The 27,330-nt window shown below is 41.4% G+C and overlaps 1 protein-coding gene across 1 annotated transcript; it reads right to left on the bottom strand.

The window, feature by feature from the left end:
- Positions 1-491: 491 nt before the first annotated feature.
- LOC127567920 (glycoprotein hormones alpha chain-like) lies at positions 492-12,187 on the bottom strand. Its single transcript, XM_052011128.1, has 3 exons — positions 12,088-12,187; positions 7,279-7,463; positions 492-569 (listed from the first exon to the last, which is right to left on the bottom strand). The coding sequence occupies exons 1-3, from the start codon at positions 12,185-12,187 to the stop codon at positions 492-494; spliced, it is 363 nt and encodes a 120-aa protein (XP_051867088.1).
- Between the last annotated feature and the right edge of the window lie 15,143 nt (positions 12,188-27,330).

Raw genomic sequence — 27,330 nt, 5'->3', positions numbered from 1 at the left:
AAATTGTCGACAATTTCTGAACATTTGCCTTGGTCAAAGACATTTGAAGTATAAATTTCAATCTGAAGTTAAAATTAAGGCAGTTTCAGGTGAAGTCTGTCCTTGCCTGTTAGGACTAAACACATTCAGGTTGTGTTCCTCTTTGTACATTTGGATGCACTGAAGTCAGTGTAACTGAATGTGCAGTGGAGAGAACCACAGGCAGCCAACACTAGTGCACGTGGTTACCTCTGTGGACCAAGCAGGAATTTCACCGCCCCCCCCCCCCCCCCCCCCCCCATCTTGAGGTGTTTAGTTGCAAGGCAAGAACTGAGATGTTCAGAGATAAAGTGAAATGATCTTTAAGTTCCACACAAGTCTGGAGAAGATAAACTTATTTGCTACAGCATGTCAGTTACACAGTTGTCTACAGTTTAAAAGCCTAATCACATCATGAAGCATTGAAAAACACATTCATTTTATATATGTTCTTCAGTAGGTACTTTATGGTTTTAGGACTTGTGATAGTAACAAGTGCTACAGTGACAGTCTGTATGATTTTCGATCTTCAGATTTCCCATTAAGGTCACCTAGAAATATTAAGGAATAAAAGAGTGTCATGGTGATGTCCAACACAGATACAATTTGTATACATTTCCTTGGACTAGGGACAGAGGTTTATGCACACTCATCAGTCAGCTGTTTGTCCTCCTGCATTCTCTCCTCCTCTCCAGATTCATTTCCCTCCCTCAATCAGGCAATTGCCACTTTTCAGCAGCTCACAAGTGACCATCATTTGAATGGAAGCTTTAGCAAAGAGTTTTAGCAGCTTTTTTTAAACAGCAAACAACATCAGTTCCAGCATTATTTCAATCCACCCATGCACGTTCTCAGCAGAGGTCAATCAGGGCAGGCAATCTGGCAAACTTTTCTTAGTACACCTCCCCCCCACCCCCCCCCCCCCCACACACACACACACATTGAATACACGCTCACTGAAGAGACCTGCATCTTCCCTGTCATCCTGATTTGACATAGACCTGAGCACCTCCTGATCCGTGAGCCTCAATAATCCTCTAGATACTCTCCGAGCTATGGGACAAGACATCATGCACGGTCACAGAAGCCAAGTTTTCAGCAGGTAGCAGTGCTCTGTATCGGGCTGTTTGCACATAGAGTTGCCCATAGCCATTCCCAAATGGGTGCCCTAATGTCTTTCAATACTCTTCCATGGATCCATGGAATCATGAGAAGTGAGTCAGGACAGCTTCCCAAGACAATGCTGCCTTCTATCATTTAATCAGTGCCATGTAAATATGACATGGGGTTCTGCCTCTACTACCTTTCTCAGGCAATGAGATCCAAACCCCTATCAACTTATGAATGAAAACATATTTCTTTATCTTCTACCAAATCTCTAGCAATTACTTTATATCTTAAATATATGGGCCCCGGTATTTGACTCTCCAGCTACTGGAAATAGACCCTTCCTATTTACTCTATCTAGACCCCTTCATAAGTTATGCACCTCAGTTAAGTCTCCCCTCAGATTTCTCATTCCAAAATAAACAACTGCAGCCAATCCACTCTTTCCTCATAGCTAAAATGTACCAGTTCCAGCAACAATCTCCTCTGCACCCTCTCTTGTACGTCACACTTTGCAATAATGTGCTGACCAGAACTGGACATATTACTCAAACTATAGCCTAATTATTACCGTATACAATTCCAGCATAACTTTCCCATTCCTATATTTATGTTTCAGCTAATAAAGGGAAGCATCCCATATGCCTTTTCAACCATCTTATCTACATGTTCTTCTATCTGTGGAAATATATCAAGGTCCCTTTGTCCCTCTACACTTCTCAATATCTTCCCATTTATTGCATATTCCCATGCCTTCTCTGAATTTCTGCCTCACTGACCAGATAACCCATATGGCAAAGAACCAAGTGCTGAGTCGTGGTAAGAGGTTGTAGGGTACCACGATGATGGAGCAGTTAGTGCTGCTACCTCATGGCACTGTGGACCCAGATTCAATCCTAACCTTGGATGCCGTCAATTTGGGGTTTGCAAGTTCTTGTGGACACTTGGGTTTCCTCCCACATCCTAAAGATGAGCTGATAGGTTAACTTTCTACTGTAAATTACTATTTAATGTAGGTCAATGGCAAAAAGAATGGGCACTGATGGGCAGATGTGAGAGAGACAGTAAGTTGTAGGGCTACAGGGAAATAAGGAGAGGGGCAATGGGATTGTTCCCTTGGAGCCAGCATGGACTCAATGTGCCAAAAGACCTGCTTCTATGTTGGATGCTGGAGTCTATAATCTAGCTGGTCATTTAGAAATCATAATGCAATAAAACTGAGTTAACATGGTTCTAGCAAATCATATTTGATAAGTTAGCTAGAATGCTTCAAGGCTGTAATAAGCAAAGTCAATAGAGGGGAACCTGTAAGTGTAATGTATTTGGATTTTCAGAAGGCATTTGATAAGATGCCACATAAAAGACTGGTGCACAAGAGCTTATGGGATTGGAGAAAGTACGTTAACATGCATTATAGACTGGTTAGAGAAGAAAAGACAGAATCGGAAAGACTAAATAGTGGAGTGCCTCAAGGATCAGCCTTGGTCCTCAGTGTTTATGATCTATATTAATGACTTGGAGGAGGGAGGCAGAATGTAAAGTACCCAAGTTTGTTAGGTGAGAGGACAGCTGATAAAGATATTTAGACTTCGCAACATAGGTAGAGTGAATGGGCAAAAACTTGGCAAATTTAAGATAAGGTAAGATATCTTTTATTAGTCTCATGTACATTGAAACACACAGTGAAATGCATCTTTTGCGTAGAGTGTTCTGGGGACAGCCCGCAAGTGTCGCCACACTTCCGCAAAAACATAGCATGCCCACAACTTCCTAACCCGTACATCTTTGGAATGTGGGAGGAAACCAGAGCATCTGGAGAAAACCCATGCAGACACGGGGAGAACGTACAAACCCCTCACAGACGGTGGCCAGAATTGAACCCGGGTCGCTGGCGCTGTAATAGTGTTGCGCAAACCACACTACTGTGCCTGCCCTGTATCAGGATTAAATTCCATTTGCATTATTCTGTCATTTTACTAATTAATTGGCCTGAGTTTATGCTTTCCTCTTTTTTTAAACGTACAACATTTACCGTCCTCCAATCTTCTCTATAGCAAGAAAGGATTGAAAAATTGTAGTCAATTTCCTTCCTTGCTTCTTTTAACAGCTCGGCATATATTTTATCCAGACCTGGCAATTTATTCAGTTTTAATATACTTCCACCCCGATCCAATATCTTACACATTTCCAACAACTTCCAAATTCTCCACTAAAATGAAGTACATGAATACAGAAAATGCTGAAAACACTCAGCAGGTCAGGCAGCATCTTTGGAAAAAAAATATTTCATTTTTATTTCCCAAAGTAAGTGTACTTACTTTGGGAAATAAAAATACAATGTTTTTCCCAAAGATGCTGCAGTTACAACCTGCAGGTATGCACAGAGCACCTCTGTTGCAGCTTAATCTGGTTAGCATCTCTTCTGAGGTCTATCTTTTCCCTAGGGTAACTCACATACAAAGGAATTCCCATTGGGAAGTCCATTAGTGTCATTAACAGCCTGAACTTAATAAACAGCACTGAAGCAGAGTCTCTTGATAGTACAAAAGACAGCAGTTTTGATTGAGAGGGTTGAGCTCGGATGTAGGGAGAAAAAAATTAAGAAACCCCATCTGCAGTTGATCTTTCCTCCTCATGATGACCAACCCCCCCCCCCCCCCCCCCCCATAGGTGATCTGTAAGTTATTCACATAAGTCTGGAGAAAGATGTGAAGACCTCTATTTCATCTCTCTCCATGCCATTTAAACACCATATTCTTCATGCAGGTTCCATCATGTCTATGCAGAAACGAAGGAAGCACACCGACTCACATCATGTCAGTCTTAAAACCCTAAAAGTACCATGTGATTTTAGTAAATCATTGGCTTTGGAAGGATGTTTGCTTGAATGTGTTTAATGAACATTCTAACCTTGGTTTGGGGTTCAGTTCTTTGCTCATGGCTTGTCTTTATAAATGGAATATTTGCATGTGTTCCTCTGCCCTTTCATTGTCAGACGTAATGTTTATACTATCTAATGCAGAGTACTTTTCCAGCTTTTGTTGTAGTTTTGTGTCTCTGGGGAAAAAACTGCAAGGAGCTTTTGTTTTTGTTAATTTATTTCAATTAATATTAATTTCAGTCAAATGCATTTTAATTTGTTTATTTTAAATGTTCTATAGTTGGTTTTTTTAACTACTTAAACTTATTTTGACTGTTCTTAAATGTTTCTAATCAACAGTGAAAAAGTTGGAAGACTGTCAGGACCTTCTCTGGGCATAGTGCCAGGATCAACCACCTGAGACCTTGTCACTATTTGTGAACTGTCCCATGTCAGAGTAGCAGAACCTCCAGCTCAAGTGGCCCTTGGGGAACTGGAGAGTTCACTGTGGCTATGATAGTCTGGAGGGGGTGGGGTGGGTGGGGGGAGGTGGGTGAAAATGAGGTGTGGTCTGGCTCAAAAGGGGCAAGGAGGGGTTTTGAAGTATGCTTAGAACTTACTTAACCGGCATGTTTCCAATTCAGCGAGGAAGGACACATTGTTGGAATTGGTTCCAGGGATTGAGGCAGGTAAGGGGACCTGTAGGAAACTTTTCAGGAACTGATATTATCATAATGATTAGAATACAGACAAAAATATGAAGCACAGATAAATGCAGGGTTTCCAATTTTAATTTTAATTTTGATGGTTAAAAATCTCTTCTGGGCAGACTGGATTCAAAGATTGTCAGGCAAAATTATAAGTGAATGATGGGCAGGTTGGCTCAGCTGGAGTCCAGGTACATTTCCACAAGAGAGAAAGGTAGGGAATTAAAACCTTACTCTGATCAAAGGCACAAGGAGTAAACCAGAACAGGAAAAAAGGATGGAAAGTAGAGCCAGGCAGATTATAGAAAGTTCAAAAGGTAACCGAAGAAAGGAATAAAAGAGGTCAAGAGAAAGTGTGGGAACGGACTGGTAGCAAACATAAAAGGGAATCCAAAATTTATCATAAACATGTCAAAGGATAGCAAGAAGAAAAATAGGTCTCATCAAAGACCAAAAAAGAGATCTATTCATGGAAGCTGAGGGTATCGCTGGCCAATGTACTTTACATCAGGTGGCACAGTGGTGCACCTAGCTGTTGTCTCACAGCTCCAGTCACCTCAGTTCAACCCGGACTCTGGTGCTGCCTGTGTGGAGTTTGCTCATTTACCGTTGACCAGCAAGGGAGAACATGCAACCTCTGGGTTCTCTGGTTTCCTCCCACATCTCAAAGACATGCGGGTTGGTAGTTAATTGGCTACTGTAAATTGCCCCTAGTGTGTAGGTGAGTAGTGGGATCAGGGGGCGGTGGGGGAGTGGGGGAGGGGGGAGGGGGGTGGTTGATGGGAATGTGGGAGGATAAAATGGGATTATTGTAGGACTGGTGTAAATGGGTGGTTGATGGCTGGTGTGCACTCAGTAGGCCATGACTATCAGCCTTTACCAAGGCAGACCTGCTGCTTCAGTCTCAGTAAAGGCAGATGTTACTGAGAATTAGGAAAGTTAAACAAGGATGAGGAGGAGGTTCTAGAAAGGCTAACTTCACTTAAAGTGGATAAATCACCTGGTCCATGTAGGATGCATCCAAGGTTGCTGGAAGTAGCAAGGGTGGAATTGGCACAGGTACTGGCCATTCTCTTCCAAACATCTGTATGTATGAAGGTGTTGGCTGTGGACTGGAGAACTGCAACTGTCACACCCTTGTTCAAAAAATGATGCAAGGATGAATATAACGACTACAACCCATCAGTTTAACCTTTGGTAATGGGGGAGCTTTTAGAAGCAATAATCAGGGAGAGAATTAAGCAGTTGCTTGTATAAGTGGAAGCTGATTAGGGAAAGCCAGAATTGCTTTATCAAAGGCTATCATATTTAGCCAACTTGACAGAGTTTCTTTTGATGAGCTAACAGGGTTGATGAGAGAAAAGAAGCTACAATGTCATGCATGGACTTACAAAAAGTGTTTAATAAATAACTGCATAATAGACTTGTCATCAAGATTTGAAGGCCATGGAGTAAAATGGATCATAGCAACATGGATGGAAAATTGGCTAAGTGACAGGAAAGAGAGTGAACAGTTGTTTTTCAGACTGGGGGAGGGGAATGTTGCAGCAATGTTCTGCTGGGTCAGTATCAGGATCGCTGTTTTCTTAATATTTACGTTAATGTCCTTGACTTGTATGTTTAATGTCCATATTCTAAATTAGAAAATTGGAAGAAAGAGAAGGATAGAAATGCACTTTAAGAGAACATGGACATGCTGGAGGAATGATTGGAGATGTGACTGGTGATGTGACACTGAGAGGTGTTATATTTCCGTTAGAAGAATGATGAGAGGCAGCATAAACTTGAGACAATGCTTAAGGGGGCCTGGGAACAGAGACATCTGGGGAATATGCACAAGCATCATTCAAATTTGCATGGCCCTCAAGGAAGTGGTTAAACCCAAAGAGGAACATAATATCAATGGCTTAAAACATGTGGGAGAGAGTTACAGACGTGCTTTCATCAAGGGGGAGGTGCAGTGAGCGGTAGTGGTGGGTTGCAATTGGGAGAAATAAGATACAAAAAGAAGGGTGCAAGAAAGGGTGACAGCAGCTGTGTGATCAGAAACAAAAAGTAATTGTGACAACACTTGTTCCACATATCTGTCTTTTGTAATGAAAGATACAAGAATACTTCTCTCAGCAGGTCAAGGGCAGTAAAATCTACTCCGACACCATTAGAAACAGCAAGGTGTTCCCCGAAATCTATTATTGGTACCAAGGTTTCAAATATACTGCATCTTAGGGCTTATGTTTTATTATCTCATTGACTTGATTTAATGACGTATTAATTAAACACTTGCACTGTTTCTATCCAGTTCATATTACAATTAAGCAATGTATGACAATATCCGATAACTTTTCTAAAGGACAAGAGGGAACTATGACAATTACCTATACAAAACCGACAGCATCCTTTATATAGCCAACACCTTTCTTTATACTGCAACTTTGAGCAGGTGCTGGCAAAATTATCCCTCAGATGTATTTTATTATTTTATTTGGTGCATCATTTGTTAGGATGAAAAACTCATACTACACTTTCAGACTCACTGCCAAATTCCTTCCTTGAAACAAGGTTTTCTATTTCTTCCAGAACTCTTACCCTAGAAAATAGTTTAGCCACGCAGCATGTTGCCTCTGAAGTGATATTCTTGGGAACCAGCATTGTTTTCTTGGACCGCATTGGTGTGGGATAAGCACGAGAAAAGCAACAGCCTTTACACTGGAAAATGGGCTTCCCTGGTCTTGAGAAGCGAGTGTTCTCCTTCAGCCTACAGTCCGGGCATCCTTCAGGGAGAAAGAACAGATCGGATCATTCTTCCAGATACTGGATTTAGCACAACCTACAAAAGTCTTCTTCAACAAGGATGTGGGGACCTCAGTTAACATAAAATGAGCAATCAAGCTGGTTATGGTTGTATCAAAGACCAAAACAAGCCAGGCTTTTCTTTTTGCATCCTATCCCATGCAAGTTTGTTAAGCATTCCTTAATAATGTATGTAAATAGACAGGCTCTGAAATTTACTTTTGCTTATTTCTCATGGCACCATCAATAAAACTACAAACATGTATCTTATTGAATTACAAGACTCTTCCCCCCGCCACCCCCCCACCCGAGTTGAAAAAAATGGTAATGAATATTTCCTAAAGATTTGTATCAGTCAGGAAATTCGACCAGGCGCTTCTGAGCATTGTCACTCTTGTGCCCCAGGTGAGATTTCTGTGTCAGGGGTACATGGGATGACATTGCGAGCCACATGAAACTCCAGCTGGAGCAAAGCTGGGGAACTGGCACTGCACTGAGCTGGCAGTATACATTGTGCAGGGCTTCTGGGACATTTCCAGCACAGTATCAGACACCTGCCGGGGAAGTGATTTACCTGCAATCCCTCTGTCCAGCATTTATCAGTGCCAATATCCCAATTCCCTCTGCCCTCCATCAGTGCTTGTATCAAGATCGAAGCCCATGGAATAAATTGGGTAGTAACAGCATGGACGGAGAATGGTTGTTTTCAGGACTGAATTGCAATGTACAGTGGGGTTTCCCTTGCATCAGTACTGGGACTACTACTACTTTCCCTAATATATATTCATGACTTGAATGTGTGGACAGCGCACAACTTCCAAATCTGCAGATGGTGCAAAACTTGGTGAACTATGAGGAGGATCGTCCCAAGAAACTGCAGATGCTGCAAATTGGAAATATGGAACTACTCAGCAGATCAAAAGAGTTAATGCTTCAGATCTATGATCTTCCATCAGTTTATGTAAAGAGAATTGTCATAGACCTCAAGGGGATATAGACAGGAAAGTGTAATAGGCGGGTAAGTGTTAGATGAAATTTAACGTGGGAAGTTTCAAGGTGTAACATTTTGATCAGAGAACAAGGACAAGCAATATAAACCAGAGGGGCCAGTTCTAAAAAAGGGTGTAGAGAAATGTAGAGAAATCTCAGGGTATAGGTAAGATAAGATATCTGTATTAGTCACATGCACATTGAAACACACAGTGAAATGCTTCTTTTTGCATAGAGTGTTCTGGGGGCAGCCCGCAAGTGTCACCACGCTTCTGGTGTCAACATAGCATGCCCATAACTTCCTAACCCGTACGTCTTTGGAATGTGGGAGGAAACTGGAGCACCCGGAGGAAACCCATGCAGACATGGGGAGAACGTAAAAACTCCTTCCAGACGGTGGCCGGTATTGAACCTGGGTCGCTGGTGCTGTAATAGCATTACGCTAACCGCTACACTACTGCGCCTGCCCTTACATGCGTAAATTGTAGGAAGTGTCAAGGCAGGTTCAGAAAGTGATTAAAAATCCATACTGGATCCCAGGCTTTATAAATAGAGGCACAGAGGACAAGAGCAGGAAGTCACAAGGAACCTCTATCAGACACTGATGCAGTCCCAGCTGGAAGAATGGTCCAGTTCTGGTTATCACACAAAGGGGATGAAGAATAAAGGTGATTGGCAAAAAAAAGTGACCTTAAGAAAAACTTATGCAGTGAGAGGTTGCATGCATTTTTTTGGAATGCATTGCCAGGGTAGCAACAGAAGCAGTTTCAGTTGTAGCATTTAAAAGAGAACTGGATGAGTATCTGATAGAATTTGCAGGGGGCAGGGACTGAGACTTGCTGGATTGTCCTTACATATAGCCAGTGCAGGCTCGACAGACTCAGTGGCACCCATTGGTGCCTTAATTCCCCACCAAACATTGGTGACTTTTATCTGATCTCCTTCTTTCCCCTGCCATCGATCAATGCCGACATCCCTACCACCTGCCTCCTTCCTAACTGTGCACCATGGCAGTTTCCCCATTCTCACACCCTAGCCGTAGCGCAGGCCACTATGGGCACAGGCATATGGAGCCTTGGATGATGGGGTGGTGCACTTCTGGTCTTAGTCCAGTGGGCTTGAAGCTCAGCTAGATCACCAAGGGTGTTTTGTGGGAGGAGGGGAAGCAACCAATGGCTGGTGACCAGAATTTTCAGACATACAGCATAGAAATAGGACACTTGATCTCGGTTAATTTTATTTTAGTTTACAGGAATAGGGTGTTGCTGGCAAGACTAATATTTATTGCCTATCCCTAATTGTTCAAAGAAGTGTGGTGAACTACCTTTTCCTCTCTGCAGTTTTTCTGTGGAATATATACTTAAATAGGGTTTATTAGCAGCATTAACCACCCTGCACTTCTGAAGATGCCTGCAGATGCTTCATCTGTCTTTGGTTCAGTGAGAATGGAATGTTTTAAGAACATCCTCCTCCTGCTAGCTGTGCAAGCATTCAACCACTATTCAGTTCAATTGGTTTAGTTAGTGTTTATTCAGCATATGAGTTTCTTCCCACCCTATTTCCTCTCATGTTATGTGAATATCTTTTTTATTTCAAGTACTCAGGACAAAGTAGCCTGTTTGATTGCACCCCACTCTTTAAATATTCAATCCTTCCATCAGCAGTACTATGGGCCACCTTCAGTTATGCACCTAGGCTACTCCAACAGCACCTTCTACATCCATTACCTGCATCATCATAAAGGATAAGAACAACAGGAACATGGGAACACCACCACCAACATGTTCCCTTCCAAGGTGCACACCAAAGAAATTTACTGCTGGTCCTTTATTGTTTTTAACCCAAGATCCCAGAACCCCCTACCTGAAACCATTGCAGGAGCACCATCACCAGAGAGATAGCAGCAGTTCAGGAAGGTGGCTCACTGCCATCTCCTCAAGGGCAATTAGGGATATGTAATAAATGCTGCCCATGCCAGCAATACCCGCACCAAGATATAAGAATAAAACAAACATTTAGGATTACCTTAAATAAATTTCAATGGTAGCAAATTCCAATCAGTCCCCAGGTAAAGTATTCCCCCTCCCAACCACTCCCCCTCTCCCTGCCGCCCCGAGTTTCTTACTTATCTAATTTTTATAATTCTTCTTTTTGGACTCCTGCATACAAATGCAATGGTGAAAGAGATGGGATTACAGTGACTATTCTCCAACTTTGTGAGAAGATGTCAAAAATTAGGCAAGTGTCGTGAAGAATATTTTCCAGCAAATGATTAAAATGGTTTGTTGAATGCTGGATAGTATTGCTGCTGATAATGATAGAAACAGGCTTAAAGGAGAGGAGTAAGGCTGGCTACAGGAAGATGTTGACGAAGGATATGAATCCTCTAAATTTCACTACCCCAAAACCCACAGACACAACAAAAGCTTTATACTTTTTTTTCTGTCTATGAAGCATTTCGGTAAAAAGGGAAGAATACCTGCATATATTTTTGTGTTCATTAAAGAAAGCTTCCAATTAACAATGAACAGATCTCAGCATTCAGTACTTGTCCCCTGCCCCTTCCTTTTTGCTGTACGTGCTCATGACTTAAACTTCAATAAAGAGTACATGATAAAGAAGTGGTTCACAATGAGAAGGAAAGCTTTAAAGTTCAGGAAGATATCAATATGGCCAGTAAAGTGGTAGAAAAATGGTAAATGAAATTCATTCAGGAGAAATGTGAGGTGATGTACTTGGGGAGGTGCAAAATGGCAAGGGGGTACACAATAAAAGGGAGGATGCTGAGTGATGCTGAGGAACAGTGTACGTTCACATATCCTTAGAAGTAAAATTTTTGGTTACAAAAGCAGACATGAAAGAGGAAGAATGTATTTACCTTGGCAATGATATCAAAGTCAAGCAGTATCAATTTGAAGTAATTGATAGAAAGATTGGAGGAGGTAGATGAGAAAAAAAATCAGCGAGAGGGTGGCAGTGATCTGGAATTCATTGCCTGAAAGGCTGGGAAGGGCAATCAACAACAAAATTAAACAGTGCTTGGGTGGGTATATAAGGAGCTGTGACTTGTCAGGCCCTGTGCTGGAAGGAGGGATGGGTTGGGGAACTCTGTTTAGACTATCACAGCCATGATTTGCCCAATGGTCTCCTTCTATGTCATAATTTTTTTTATAAGTAGAATTTGCATTGGGTCAGAAATTATATGCGAGTTTGTCAGGCTATACCTTGACCAAACTGTAAGATAGCTCTCCCAGTTTTAACACATCCCTAAATATTGAAGGTGGCTTTTTAAAAATGATTAAAAAGCTAGCACTGATAAAATCCTATAGCTGTACAGGAGATGGGACTGATATAACTTTGTTGGGACGTCAGCGGTCACACAGGAATCCCAAATTTGATGGCTCTTCACTGTGCAACTGGGGAACACTTCCCAGCAAGTTTTGGCCCAAAGTTGATGATTTCTCTCCTGAGAATCAGTTCCTGTAACAGCTAGAGGATTTGATCAGTGCTAGCTTTCTACTCATTTGCTTTCTGCATATCTTCAACGTACGGTGCTTCAGATACTGACTTAGTATGGACCACTTGTTGACCTTGTAAACTCCCAGTGACACTCACCTCCTGTTGCAGCTTCCACCTCAGGGAAGGAATGAAAGCTATGTTCCACCACGAGGAAAAAAACCAGAGCCAATCCACCCCACTTCATGTAATTAAACATCTTGTAAACAGACTGAAATATAAATGACAATCATTAAAAATAATTACCATTTTTTTTTACATGATGAAATCAACCCAAATACTACTAGGCTGCCCATATTGCTACTTTATATACGAAGTCAGAAAGCCTTGCCTTCCTAAAACATATTGTGGCAGGAAATCCATGTCCATGTGAAATTTCTGATGATTGAAACAGCTAGGAAGTAACAGGGATGCAACAAGTGTCACTGGAGTGTGAAGTTCAGTGGTGGCAGTTGAAGCCATAAAATAACCCCTGAATGGTTCTTTTGCAAAGGGTAGAACACCTGGACTGAAAGACCGCCTGTTCATTAATTTAGAGGGAAAATAGCACCTGTACAACATGGGATTTCCTATTTTTATACAGTGAAATTACTAACCGGGGCAATTTCAATTTTTTTCCACCTACCTCCAATCCTTCAGTAAGACTTCTGGAGTTTCCATTAACATAACATTGTTCACATCCTTAGAACAGCTCCAGCAATGTCAATTAATTACTCATGAAGTACAGTGGCCATTGTCTCTTTGGCAAAATCTCTCAAAACTGGGTTTCTAGCCTCCATAGGTTTAACTTGTACACACAAAGGCATGCTCACACATTCAAGTCCACTGATGTACACAGGCTCCCAGTTCCCCTAAGTCTAAAATTCCCATTCTTGTGTTGAAATATCTTCATGGTCAAGTATTCATTATCTAAGTGACCTCCTCCAGACCAACAATTTCTTCTCTATCCTTCATTATGCTCCCTACACATTCTTGTGCATTCCATCACCCTTCACTAACAGCTGTGACCATATTGTTAAATTTGGTAAATTGGTTTATTATTGTCACGCGTACCGAGGTACAGTGAGAAACTTTGTTTTTTATGCCATCCATACAGATCATTTCTTCATATCAGTGTATTGAGGTGGTACAAGGGAAGCAAGGGAAACAACAACAGAATGCAGAATAGAGTGTTACAGTTACAGAGAAAGTGCAGTCCAGGCAGACAATAAGGTGCAAGGCCATGGCGAGGTAGATTTTGAGGTCAAGAGTCCATCTTATCATACTTGGGGAACTTTCAATAGTTTTAAAACAATGGGATAGGAGCTGTCCTTAAGCCTTATTGTTAGCTGTCCAGCTCAAAATTCTGCAATTCCCCTCCAACGCCCACCTCCCCCAAAGCCCCCAGTCTCTGCCTATTCTGACACTTCATTAAAGCACAAAGCTTTTGATCACCTTTTCTGGTATCTTCTCTATGGCTCAGCATCCATTCACACAGAACCTTTAGAATAAGTTGAAATAAAAAAAGTAAACAGCTTCCTTGTTTATAATCAAATCAAAGGAAATCATTGGGTCCATCTCTTAGCTCTTTGAAACAATTATACAACTGGATCCAGTCCCCAGCAGTTTTATTTGAATCCATTTCATTTTAGGACATAATTATTGATTTTGCTTCCACCACTCATTCAGGCAGCACATTCCAAATTTTAACACCTCACTCTGTACGAAAGTCCTTGTTTCTCCTCCTGCTCTCTTAACAATTTCCTTTAATCTATGTCTTCTTGTTTCTCTTGCACACTACATCAAAACTACTCATCCTTTTAAAGACCCCTGTGGTAGAACAGGATTGGTCTGAGAGCTGTCGTGGACTCAATGGACTGAATGGCCTCCTTTTATGCTATAGGGAGAAAAGGCATTGCTGGATCACGAACCGATGTGGATAGTTCACTGAGCACAAGGATGATGGGTGAAAGGCATTTGGTACAAGTTGGGATATGGGGAACGTGATACTCAGTAGGTCAGGCAGCACCTTCAGAGAGAAACAGAGTTACAATGCTGCCTGACCTGCTCAATTCCCTTTCTGGCCAATGTTAGCTGATATTGTAAATAGTTTTCCAAATCAGGTATATTTTCAGAAGTTAAATCATTCTCTGGCATCAGGAAGATGCTGAATGACATCAGGAGAATTTAACCCAGACTGCATCATCAGAGTCAAGGCAAAACTGGAATATCAGAATTCAAGGATATTCTTCAAATCTGGTTTGATTTTGATTTACAACTTTGTTAAACTAAGATCAAAATGAACTTCATCGATATGGTACCCTTTGTATCTTAAACCATTCCCAAATGTTCAATAACCACTGGAATTAAATAGCACCTGCCAAGGACCAAGACACTTCACAGCAGCACTGTCGTTAAACTCAAAGTTGTTATTTCCAAGATCTGTAGCTCTGGATGAGGAGAGTTTTGGGAGGAAGGAGCCCATGGTGGACTTTGAAAAGGAAGATGAGAATTTTAAACTCGAGGTATTGCTTAACTGGAAGCTAGCGTAGGTTAAGAAGTGCAAGGATGATGAGTGAATGGAATTTTGAAATTTAGGACAGAGGCACCAGAGATTTGGAGACCAGACAAGAAATACTCAATTCTGGAGATAACAAAGGGATGGATGAAAGAAACAGCATCAAATGAGCTGACACTGGAGCAAAATCATGCAAGAAATTGAGATATGACCTCCATAAAGCTACCAGGAATGCCAAGAGACAATACCAGTTCAAAATAGCGTCCCAGACCAGCCGTCAGTTGTGGCAGGACATACATGCTATAACAGGCTACAAAATGAAGTCGGGCAGCTTAGTCAATAACAGCACATCCATTCCTGATGAGCTTAATGCATTCTATGCGTGTTTTGAACAGAAGGGGATTGGTTTGTCACCACCCACCCTGACAGCCTCCAATGCAGCTGAACCCGTGGTCACCATCGAGGATGTAAGATCGGTCTTCTGGAGAGTGAACCTAAGGAAAGCATCTGGCCTGGATGGTGTCCCCGGCCGAGTGCTCAGCTCTTGTGCTGATCAGCTGGCAGGAGTATTTGCAGGAATATCTAACCTCTCCCTGCTTCAATCTCAGGTTCCTACCTGTTTTAAGAAAGATCACTATCGTCCCGGTACCTAAGGAAAACAAGATAACATGCCTTAATGACTACCAACACCGGTGGCTCTGACATCCACCACCATGAAGTGCTTTGAGAGGCTGGTCATGGCATGCATTAACTCCAGCCTCCCAGACAACCTCGACCCACTGCAATTCGTCTACTGCCGAAACTGGTCTATAGTGGATACCATCTCCCTAGCCCTACACTCAGCTCTGGAGCATCTGGACAGTAAAGACACCTACATTAGACTATTGTTTATTGACTACAACTCCGCCTTCAATACTATAATTCCAAACAAACTCATCACCAAACTCCGAGACCTGGGATTCAACACCTCCCTCTGCAACTGGATCTTTGACTTTCTGATCAACAGACTGCAATCAGTGACGATAGGCAGCAACACCTCCAGCACGATTGTTCTCAACACTGGTGACCCACAAGGCTGTGTCCTCAGCCCTCTATTTTCCTCCCTACATACTCATGACTGCGTGGCTGGATTCTGCTCTAACACCATCTCCAAGTTTGCAGGAGTAGGCTGTATCTCAAATAACGATGAGTCAGAGTACAGGAAGGAGATAGAGACCTTTGTAACATGGTGTCATGACAACAACCTTTCCCTCAATGTCAGCAAAACAAAAGAGCTGGTCATTGACTTCAGGAAAGGGGGCGGAGTACATGCACCTGTCTACGTCAATGGTGCTGAGGTCAAGAGGGTCGAGAACTTCTTGGAGTGAACATCACCAATAGCCTGTCCTGGTCCAACCACATGGACGCCATGGCCAAGAAAGCTCACCAGCGCCTCTACTTCCTCAGGAGGTTAAAGAAATTTGGCATGTCCCCTTTGACACTCACCGACTTTTATCGATGCACCATGGAAAGCATTCCATCTGGATGTATCACGGCTTGGTATGGCAACTGCTCTGCCCAGGACTGCAAGAAACTGCAGAGAGTTGTGGACGCAGCCCAGCAAATCACGGAAACCAGCCTTCCCTCCATGAACTCTGTCTATACCTCTCGCTGCCTTGGTGAAGCAGCCAGCATAATCAAAGACCCCACCCACCTGGGTCATTCTCTCTTCTCTCCTCTCCCATCAGTCAGAAGATACAGGAGCCTGAAAACATGTACCACCAGGCTCAAGGATCGCTTCTTTCCCACTGTGATAAGAATATTGAACGGTTCCCTTATACGATGAGATGGACTCTTGACCTCACAATCTACCTTGTTATGACCTTGCACCTTATTGTCTACCTGCAACGCACTTTCCTGTAGCTGTGACACTTTGCTCTGTATTCTGTTATTGTTTTTACCTGTACTACCTCAATGCACTGTGTAATGAATTGATCTGTACGAACAGTATGCAAGACAAGCTTTTCACTGTACCTCTGTACAAGTGACGATAATAAAGTAATATCAACATCACACAGAGTGAACAAAATTATCTTAGCGATGTGGCTAAGAACCAAAGGTCCAAAACGCACCTCAGAGTCAGGTATGACACAAAATGCAAACAGTCTGATACAGTTTGTGGTAGGAAATGAAAGACAATGGCTTCAGTCTTCCCTACACTTTAGAACCTTGAGTGAGTTGATGAGAACACGTCGAGAATAGGTTACAGGGAAAATTAGTGGGATTGTGATCTGGCATAGATTCAATGGGCTGAAATGGTTTCCTTCTGTGTTGTAAAGAAATATGAAGGATATTTCTACTCAGCTGGTACTGGACATCCCAAAGCAATCTGACAATTTAGAGATAATGGAGAAGTAATGGTGGTGAGGTACAGCTGGGTGTGATCAGCATGTGTGAAAATGGAAGCTGCATTTCCAGTTGATGTTGCTGAGAAACAACATTTAGATAGAAATAGGAGGGACTGAAGATAGATCCTCAGGGATGTCAGAGGTGGTGGTGCTGGAGTGGGAAGATATTTTTGTAGGCAATTCTGTGGTTACAACTATATACAAAAAAATGGAATGCAGAGCAAGATCCCACCCATTTGGACAACAGCAGATAGTACACAGGCATAAAATAGTTTGGTGAACCATATCAATGTTTACAAATTGTTGAGAGGCAAGAGGAGGGATATCTTTATTCCAATCACATTAGATAAAATTACTCACTTTAATAAGACTCTTTTTGGTACCTTGGCTGGGGCAGAAACATGATTATCAGCTTTCAAACAAGGAGCTTTGGAAAGATGGGGTGGATTTTGGAGTCTGCAACACTTTCAACATTCTAAAGAATGAAGGGATGGGGTTAGGGATGAGGTAGTACTTTACGAGGGGGGAAATGTTTTGTCTTTTTGAGGGGTGGGTGATGATGGCAATTTTGGAGAAAAGGACACAAAATGAGGAGAGAGACAGCTAGTTACAGTATCAGCTAACACTAGCCACAAAGGTAATTGAGTAATGGCTAAGGAGGTGGGTCTTGTCAACAAGATGACCTCAAAGACACAATGGGATGAATTCTGGAAACAAACAGTAAATGACAATGGTTTTGAATGAGAGTGGGATGTTGGCTAAAGAGCTTCCCATTTCCTTCAGTAGTGCTACCCTGTAAACAAAGATAGACTGAGTTTTACATAGAAATACTGGATACACCCAGCAGGTCAGGCAGCATCTGTATCTCTGTTTCACCCTCCACGGATGCTGTCTGAACTGCCGAGTGCTTCCAGCAGTTTTTACATCAGATTTCCAGCATCTACAGTTTTCAGATTTTCATAGACCGAGTTTTGACTGCATATCTGAAAGACAGAGCACACTCTCATTCTCTACTGCAATGTCAGCCTCCATGTTGAAGACCGCAGTTGGGTTTGAACCAATAACGTTCTGACCGAGCAGCGTGAGTGTTGTTAGCTAAAGCTAAACAGCAGTTGAATATGAAAGCTAAGTTTGTGTAAATGCTGCCAAAGTATCATTAACAACTGCAATGCCATTGTTGTAAAATTCCTATTAGCTTTCTATGTCAAAGGATAATTAATATTGTTAAATACCAACTAACCCAATGCTACTAATACCATGCAATCCTTTCACTTCATTGAGATGTTGTATATGACATATTAGAAAAAAATACACATCAGAAAACAAAGAACATTTCTCACCATTGTCCAGTTATGGAATGAGAAGATGGTCTGGAGCAGTTTTTGTGATGGTATCTTGCACGCTGACTGTTTTTTGTTGGGACCCTCTGTCTACTGCTGCAGTGCTGGATCTCAATGGCTTTATACTCACTGTGACTTGTCATAGTCACCTATACCAGACGCACTGAAACAGACATTGCACAATCACCAGCTCAATTGACGCAATTACCTTCTCATCCAAATCCCCACTCAGGAACAATTTTGTAAGATAAACCGCATATCAGGAGGTGAATTTCTTTTCATCCACTACATGCATTAAAAGAGATTAGAGAAAAGTACTTTACTTTGAACATCCAGCTGTTTCAGATACTGTGACATTGAAACCCTAGTATTATGATAACAAGGCAATTCAGACACAAGTCATTTCGAAACTTCTTTTCCAAATTTAATCGAGCAAAAAGCCAAAACAAAATAATCAAGGATGGATCTGTGGCAGCGCCAGTTGCTTAAGGTAGAGATTAGGTGCAGCCTTGTTCTCATTGTTCCTTTCACGATTGATTTCTAATTACCACCAGGCTGCAAGTGCAAGAAGCAAACAGCAGCAAGTCACAGAGTCACTCTCAGGTACAGTTCCACTACCACAGAAGCCCCTGCCCATGTCCTTTGTTGGAAATTAGTAATAGGAGAGGAGTGATCACTTTGCTGGGGTTACACTATAGGCCTCCCAATAGTCAGTAGGAATTGGAGAAATATTAGAGATATACAAGCAAATTATAGAAAGATGCAAGAACAATAGGGTTATTGGAGTGAAGGATTTTAACTTTCCCAATATTGACAGGGATTGTACTGATTTTCTTCAATTCCTCCCTCTTGCTAGATCTGAGGCTCTCTAATATTTCTGAGAGGTTATTTAAGTCCTTCTTTGTGAAGACAAGACCAAAACATTTGTTCAACAGGTCTGCCATTTATTTGTTCACTTTTATAAATTCCAGATTCTGACTGCAAGGATCCTACATTTGGCCTCCCTCATATTGTGGATTTCCAGTTGAAGAAGTTGGTGGTGTAACATTAGCAAGGGATGTTGTTTCCCCAGTTGAGTTTTCAGCCTTAAATCAAACAAATGGCACAGTTCCATGCATCAAAGTGCTTTAGAAATATCACCTTTTAGTTCTGGAGAAAACATTAGGCTTCTCAGTAACAAAAACCACTTTCTCTTAACAAGCAGTACTTCAGGGCTCCATGTTTCTACAGAAGCAGGAAACGTGTAGGGCAGATTTAAAAAAGCCACAGAATAGAGAGGCCCATTCAGAAGTCTGCCAAGTTGAACACCTGGCCAGCAAGGAACCCTTGGGGATGGTCCCCAGCCATCAGGAGGGAGGAAGGTTGTAGTAGACCATAAGATATAGGAGCAGAATTAGGCAATTCGGCCCATCGAGTCTGCTCCACCATTTAATCATGGCTGATATTTTTTCAACACCATTCCCCCACCTCCTCCCCATAACACATAACCCCTTTACCAATCAAGTATGATTATTCTCAATAATACCAATCAATTTCTACCTTTACACCCAATGACTTGGCCTCCACAGCCCTCCATGGCAATGAATTCCACAGGTACAGGGTTGGCTGGGAGGAGAGAGCCTAGCACAGGGAGGTGGCTGGGATGTGTAGGTGGAATTGGTGGTTTGTAGATGGCTAAGGAAGAGGAGACACTACAGGAGCAGGTAGGGGATAATAGAGGCTCCAGCTGAGAAAGGAAAGACTGAAAGCTTTCTCCAAGGCAGCTGGTAAGTATTGCTGCTCATCCTGATCCACAAAGAAACCCAAGAGAACCACTTATATTGTGGAACTTGCAGCTTCCATCTCACAACTCAATTGGAAAAAGAAATCACTGGAATTTAAATGTTGCTCCTATTTTGACAATAGAATTTCTATTCAAAAACATCAATAATCTTTCCCACAACTTGTTGGCTGGGTAGATGAATGCCATGAGACCCACGAAATGGAAATGCTCCCCCTGTTTTCATTTATAGCCTCACTAATGCCTCCTTCCATTAATATTTAGCTCTTAAAGGCTATAACTATAAAACACTATAAGCATAACTTTCAATCTTCTCTGTTCATCTCCATCTATCTACTCACTAGTGGACATGATCTTTCATTACTTATCTGTGATAAAGTCCTCAGATTTCACTCACATCTTTACTAGCTGCTCTTATGTTACCATCCCCAATCAACATATTGCTACTGTCCTTAGCTCTATGGGAAACCCAAGATCCCATACATGCCACAGCTACCAACCACTATCACTCTCAGATGCCCACATCTCCTAGCTTGTTCTTACCCTGGCCCTAATCCGTTTTTGTACCAACACAGCCTGTGGCTGCTGTTATCAAAGTAGGAGATGATATGAGTGATATTCAGACATTTGGTTAGTGATTTGGGTTTTAAGGAAGACTTTAAAAGAGGGGATGGAGGATGGGAAGCTGGTGGGAAGAGCATTGGAATAGTTGATATTGGAGATTTCAGAGAAAGAGATAAGGATTCCAATAGCAGATGCACTCAAGTGGGGTGCAGGAAAACAATTTGATGGACCTGAAAGGAAAAGATGCATAAGAGATAGAAGCAGGGGCAGGCTAAATATTCCTGGAACACAGTCTATCATGTAATAAGAGAATGACCAATGTTCAATCTTGTCTGCTATCTCATCGAATCCCTGAACTCCTTGATTCTTTGGTAACCAAAAATGTATTGATGTCAGATACATGGATATGGGGTTTGAAGCTCTGCTTTGGGTTGAGTAAAACACAAGACTGCAATCAATCTGGTTAACCCTGAAGCAATGGCATGGAAGGGAAACGAATTTGGGGCAAGGGTATGTGCTGAGGGCTAAAGGCTCGAGATTTCCCAATGTTTGATGGAAATGTATCACATCTATGACCGCTGGTCAAGAACTTTGATGACAAAGAAAGTGAGAATAAGTCGAGAGAAATAACATCAAAGTGGAACTGGATGTCATCTGTGCTCATCTGAAAGCCGGGGCCTTGCTTTAAGGTAATGTCAGCAGAGAGCTGTTTGCAAATGATGAAGAAAGGGATAAGGTTTTTCGCTTGGGAGAGCCTAAAGTAATGATTTAGGAGGACAAGAACTGCCAATGCTGGAAATGCTTAGAGATCAGATAGATAAATAAGGCAATCTGATCAGATGGGTAAAAGGGAAATGAACCAAAACAGTCCCACCAAGAAAGGCAATGGTATAAGCTTTATTCTTTGGATTCCAAGATGTCAAAAGCAAGGAGTAATGACATAAACTAAGGTTGTGTTCCTTGGAATGTAGAAGGTTAAGGAGTGATTTGATCAACATTTTCATGGCATTAATGGGAACTGAGAAGAAACTATTTCTGCTGGCTGGGGAGCATAGGATGATGCACAAAAAATTAGAACCACGTCATTCATTAACTAAGATGGGAAATACTTCAACATGCAAAGGAAGGCAGAAGTTGCAACCTATAGTTGATGCTAGGTTAATTGTAATTGGCTGATAAGGTTTTGTTAACCACGGGTGTTAAGGAATAGGAACCAAACGCAGTTGTATGGAGTTAGGCCATAGTTCACCATTGATCCAATGAGGGGCTAAATAACCTCTTTCTGCCCGAGGTGCTGTGATCCACCATATCAAGAGGTATAAGAGAAACTGACAACAAGGAGGATTCCTACACCATGGTCACAATCAGAAAGGATATTATTTATTATTCATCACAGCTGCTTTGGTACTGCAGCAGGAGCAGAAACCTGACTGAAATTATTCAAAAGTAAATCTATAGGAAAGATGGGCATGATCAGGTCTATAAAGAATGAATGGTTGGAAATGGTAGGTTGCAAACATGATGGGATGATGATATTTCCATTGAAAAAAACAGAAGCATTTACAACATCAAACAGTATGGGGACCAGAAAGAGACTCTGGGTGGTCTGCAGATGAAGAGAAAATAATGTGAGTCTCATGAATGAAACGAACATGAAGAGGGTATGGAGACTTGAGAGAATATCTAGACAGAGGTGCACATTTAGGACTGAGGAAGGATGGAAGACGGTGGGGAGATTTGACGAGGAGAGACAACAGAGGTAGTTGAACAGATAACTTAATCTTAGTGCGAAAGAAGGCCATGAGCATTTTAGAAGCTCGGATGAATGAGACAAGGAAACTAGTTGAAGGATCCAGATTTATTATACAGCCAAACCCCTGGTCCATCAGATATGCTCAAGTTTGGGGGTAATAGAATGGGAAAATAGACTATATTTTTGTAATACATTGGATCTACTGCCATAACCTCACCAAGATATTCACAAAATCCCCAGAGCTATGGAATGAATGGCTGTTTTAATCCTTTACATACAATTTTTCCCAAGGGCTTGTGTAACCTCCAGATAATCCAGGACCATTGAACATAGGAACTTTATCATTCCTTTAAAGTGAATATTCTTTACTGATCCTTTTATTCCTATCAGTTAGTCTCACCAGACCCTGATCCAGAAATTTGTACAATTGTCTTGCCTGCCAAACTGACTTGCAAAGCAACTTTACAGCATGATTTCAGCAGCAGTCCAGACAGGTAAATCCCACTGGAAAGAACTGAAGATATGAAGGGAACTCAACTGTACATATTATCTCTTAAAAGCAATATGTAATAGTGTATTTTTTTAATTTAAATTTTAAAAAAATTTTATTTACAGCATGGTAACAGGCCCTTCCAGCCCAACGAGTCCGTGCTGCCCATTTTAAACCCAAATTAACCTACCCGTACGTCTTTGGAATGTGGGAGGAAACCGGAGCACCTGAAGGAAACCCACACAGACACGGGAGAACGTACAAACTCCTTACAGTCAGCGACGGGAATCGAACCCCAATCGCTGGCGCATTAATAGCGTCACGCTAACCGCTACGCTACCGTGCCGCCCCTAATACATTTTAATACATTGTCTGGATTTAGCAGATAAAATTGCATAATTTTCATTTAATGGTAAGACAGATATAAACATTATTTCAAAAGCAGTTTTCCACCACAAAGAAAGTTAAGAATAGCTTCAACGTAGACCATTAACTTAACCCAGGAAACTCCATACGAGTTTTCATTGCCAGCCACTGCCCCTTCAGAGGAACCTCCAGATAACCAACATTGCTTCTGCCAAAAGCTTTGGACTAGAATTTAGCTGGAAGTGCCACCACTGCTTAAGTGTTAGAAATTAAATTCTACATAAATGTGGAACTTGCTAAAATCCATTTGTTATTCTCCAAATGCTCTTGGACGTTAGAACCCTCAAAGTCCAGTGATGGTTGTTCAAGCCTGCTGCAATTCGTCAGCTGGGGAGACTAGCTGCTAACCAGGACAAGTCAAGTCAAGTTTAATATCAAATGCACACGTATATGTATGCACGGGTGCAATGAAAAACCTACTTGCAGTAGCATCACTGGCACTTAGGATTAAAGACATAACATTCAAAAGAAAACATAAACTAAACAAGAAAGAACACAATTAGAAGAAAAAAAATGTCCATTGTAGAGTAAAGTGGTCATAGTGTTACTAAGCTGAGGTAGTGATTAGAGTTGTTCAGGTTGGTTGAAGAAGCGAATGTTTGAGGGGAAGTAGCTTTTCTCGAACCTGGTGGTGTGAGACTTCAGGCTACTGTCCCGCTGTTATCAGACTCTTGAATAGACCTCTCATATGCCAAGGATGAACTCTTGATCTTCTGATCTATGTCAACGTGGCCCTTGCACTTCATTTTGTTACCTGCACTACACTTTATCTGTAGCTGCAACAGTATATTCTGCATGCTGTTTTTGTTTTTACTCCCTCAATGTACTAATGCTTGGCATGATCTGCCCAGATGACATGCAAACAAAAATTCTTCACCTTATTTCAGTACATGTGAAAATAGTAGACTAATACCTGGTGCAGGAATCACATTCATTCATTTTAATGGATAGGACCAATGTGAGGGACCTAGGTATAAGGGCATTTATAATTCTTTGACTTAATTAAGTTTTCCTAAATATTCCAAATAGTATTCCAATATCTTTTCTTAAAAAAATCTTTCATTGATTTTAATAATTTTTTTATGTTCAAAGCATTGAAAGTTTTTTGACAACTTTGTCAGCTACCTGGACCAAATATGTTCAGCTACTATGTTGACAGGGTGGCTGGAAAATAAGAAAACATGCTGAGAAACACATGCTCTAAACAATCTGGTCTTTAACTGCCCTGACTAGGAGATAAGGAAATTTGAAGGGGAAAATACAAACACAAATGCTGGAAGAAGCCTGTCAAACAGCATCTGTGGAAAGAGAAACCAGTTAACGCTTTGGGTCAGGGAGCCTTCCTCAGATCTGAAGGGACGAATGACTGAATATGAGTTGCCTGAAAAAAGGTGTGTAGCCTGTATATAAATGTGTAATCTTAAGAGCTCTAAATGTTGGTCTTACAGCTCATTACAAAGAGAAGGTGAGACAATGGGACTGCAGTTGCAGTAATCAGGAGGGATTGAGATCAAGAAAGCAGGGACTAGAGCTGAGAAGATAGCAAAATGGAGTCAGTTTGGAAGGCACTGGGACTGAGGACGCAACCATCACGGGAAACGATCAGTTTTAAATGCATAATATCAGATCCAACAATTTCTTTCAACAGGTTACAAGGCTCACTCCAATGATGGCCAATCTTCCGGTTTCAAGATCTGTAATGAGAGGTGCTTTCTTCAATCAAAAGGAGACACAGCCAACTTTTAAAGGTATATAAACTGGCCAGCATGTAGTACCATATCTTCAAATGCACAATATTTGGAACTCCTTCTAGTGCATGCCAAAGTTTACAAGGCGTCACAAAAGGAAGTGGTCAGCAGCCCGTAAGAGAGAAAGAATAAAATGCAGGAAGTGATATGCTTTTGCAAATCTAGCTGCTGGATGGTAACAGCAGGTATGTCTTTATTGCAAGTATTGGAAAACTAGAGTATGGTAGTCTTGTTGCGACCATGGTTAGACTACACCTGGAGTAGTATGTGCAGTTTTGGTTTCCTTACCCAAGGTAGGATACCCTTTCTTTGAACTGTCATAACAAAGGTTCAATAGATTGATTCCTCAGGTTCATGGGATGGGTAAGCTATAGGTAAGAGGAGAAAACGATTAGTACCTTACTATTAGAATTATACTAATAAGAGGCAAGCTCAGTGAAACCTACGAAATTCCTTTATTTTGACAAGGTAGAAGCCGAAAGACCATTTGCTCTAGATGGAGAATGAGACACAAGAGTACACAATTTCAGGATAACAGTTGGCCATTTAGGACTGAGAAAAGGAGAAGGTTTCAGAGGATTCCCAGAAGACTTTGAATGCTCAGTTGATGAATATATACAAGACTGAGTTCAATAAACTTTCAGCATTAAGGGAATTAAAAGGATACAGTGTTAGGGTGGGAAGGTGGAGCTAATGTACATCAGACATCTTCCTGCTGAACGAGGGAGCAGGCTGGTGGGGGTTGCATATGCTCCCAATCCTATTTGATATGCTTTTATGATCAATGACTGAAGCAGAGTTTTGGGAGAGGAATGTGAATGGGCAAGTCACCCAATCAGCCTTTGAGAGAGGAAATAACATGTCCTGCAGAGGAGCAAAGGGAAGAACAGTAGGTTCATAAAAGAAGTTATTAATCTTCACAATTGTCAAGATTATGTCTTTGTCAGAGACTTTCCCATTGGTCTGCAAATATGAAATAAAAGGTAATTGTATTAAAACACTACAGAGCATTATCTGTGTGATGATCAGGACACAGAGCATTCCTGCTTAATAAAGGTTTCTGCAAAAACTTTATACTGATTTCTGTGATGCTGGGGATATTTATATGACAATGGCTGTTAAAGACTTGATTCCACATCAAAAATACTGAAAAAAATTCACGGACCGCAAACAATCCCTGCGTTACAGGGGAGGGGGGGAGGGGTGGGGAATGGTTCATATCACAATTTTCTGTAATGCGCAGCCGTGTCGTCTGTGCATGCATCAAGAAAAGCAAGTCAAAAAAATTTGTTTATTTTCCTCCACATAAGTTCCGTAAGAGTGAATTTTATTTTGTAGATCAAATTTTTGGGTAGTAATTTGTGAAACCTGTAAGGGTGAATTTCCGAGAGTTGCCTGTAGTGTAATTACTGATAGGATCTATTTATTTAGTCATTTATTCTAGAATTCAAATTTAATAATCTTGGCTTTAAATATAATTCTCATTCCTGCTTCTAAATTATTAAAATCACACATATTCAAATAGACTGAGATGGGAATGAGCAAAACACTGGATTAATTGAGAGTTTCAGAGGCTATTAGTTTTATTCGAATTCATATTCATTTTCTATCAATCATTTCAATAAAATGAAAAAACTGCTAGCCACAGCAAAAAATAGTACAGAAATTAAACTGAGAGATGATTGAATATTATAATGCAAGTACTGAGCACTGTTACAGGAGGAATTTGGTCACAAAGCAATGATTTCAGTAAGGATTTGAGATAAGTAACCTTATTTGCAACCATGAAGTGATTCTTAAAATAGACATGAATAATAGTTAACTAATGGGAAGAGGAGGCTTCCTGAACATCCCATTCCCAATGATGGCACAACGCAGCATGAGCACAAAAGACAATGCCTCTGCAATTAGAGCAGATGATTTATCTCAGTCTCCTCCCAGTATCCCCACCATCACAGAAATCAGTATTAGAAACATAGAAACATAGAAAACCTACAGCACAATACAGGGCCTTCGGCCCACAAAGTTGTGCCGAACATGTCCTTACCTTAGAAATTACTAGGCTTACCCATAGCCCTCTATTTTTCTAAGCTCCATGTACCTATCCAAAAGTCTCCTAAAAGGCCCTATCGTATCCGCCTCCACCACCGTTGCTGGCAGCCCATTCCACGCACTCACCACTCTGAGTAAAAATCTTACCCCTGACATCTCCTCTGTACCTACTCCCCAGCACCTTAAACCTGTGTCCTCTTGTGGCAACCATTTCAGCCCTGGGAAGAAGCCTCTGACAATCCACACGATATTCAATGCCTCTTATGATCTTATACATCTCTATCAGGTCACCTCTCATCCTCCAT

Source organism: Pristis pectinata, chromosome 3 (genome assembly GCF_009764475.1).
Source record: "Pristis pectinata isolate sPriPec2 chromosome 3, sPriPec2.1.pri, whole genome shotgun sequence".
NCBI classification, from domain to species: domain Eukaryota; kingdom Metazoa; phylum Chordata; class Chondrichthyes; order Rhinopristiformes; family Pristidae; genus Pristis; species Pristis pectinata.
This window is presented reverse-complemented; position numbering and strand designations above follow the sequence as displayed.

Bases quoted from the DNA above. Each gene is read 5' to 3' on its own strand.
- LOC127567920 (XM_052011128.1), bottom strand. From the start codon at position 12,187: ATGTTTAATTACATGAAGTGGGGTGGATTGGCTCTGGTTTTTTTCCTC. The intron at 7,464-12,087 runs GTGAGTGTCACT...TTCTCCCTGAAG, and splicing joins GGTGGAAGCTGCAACAGGAG to GATGCCCGGACTGTAGGCTG. The intron at 570-7,278 runs GTAAGAGTTCTG...TAATATTTCTAG, and splicing joins TGGCTAAACTATTTTCTAGG to GTGACCTTAATGGGAAATCT.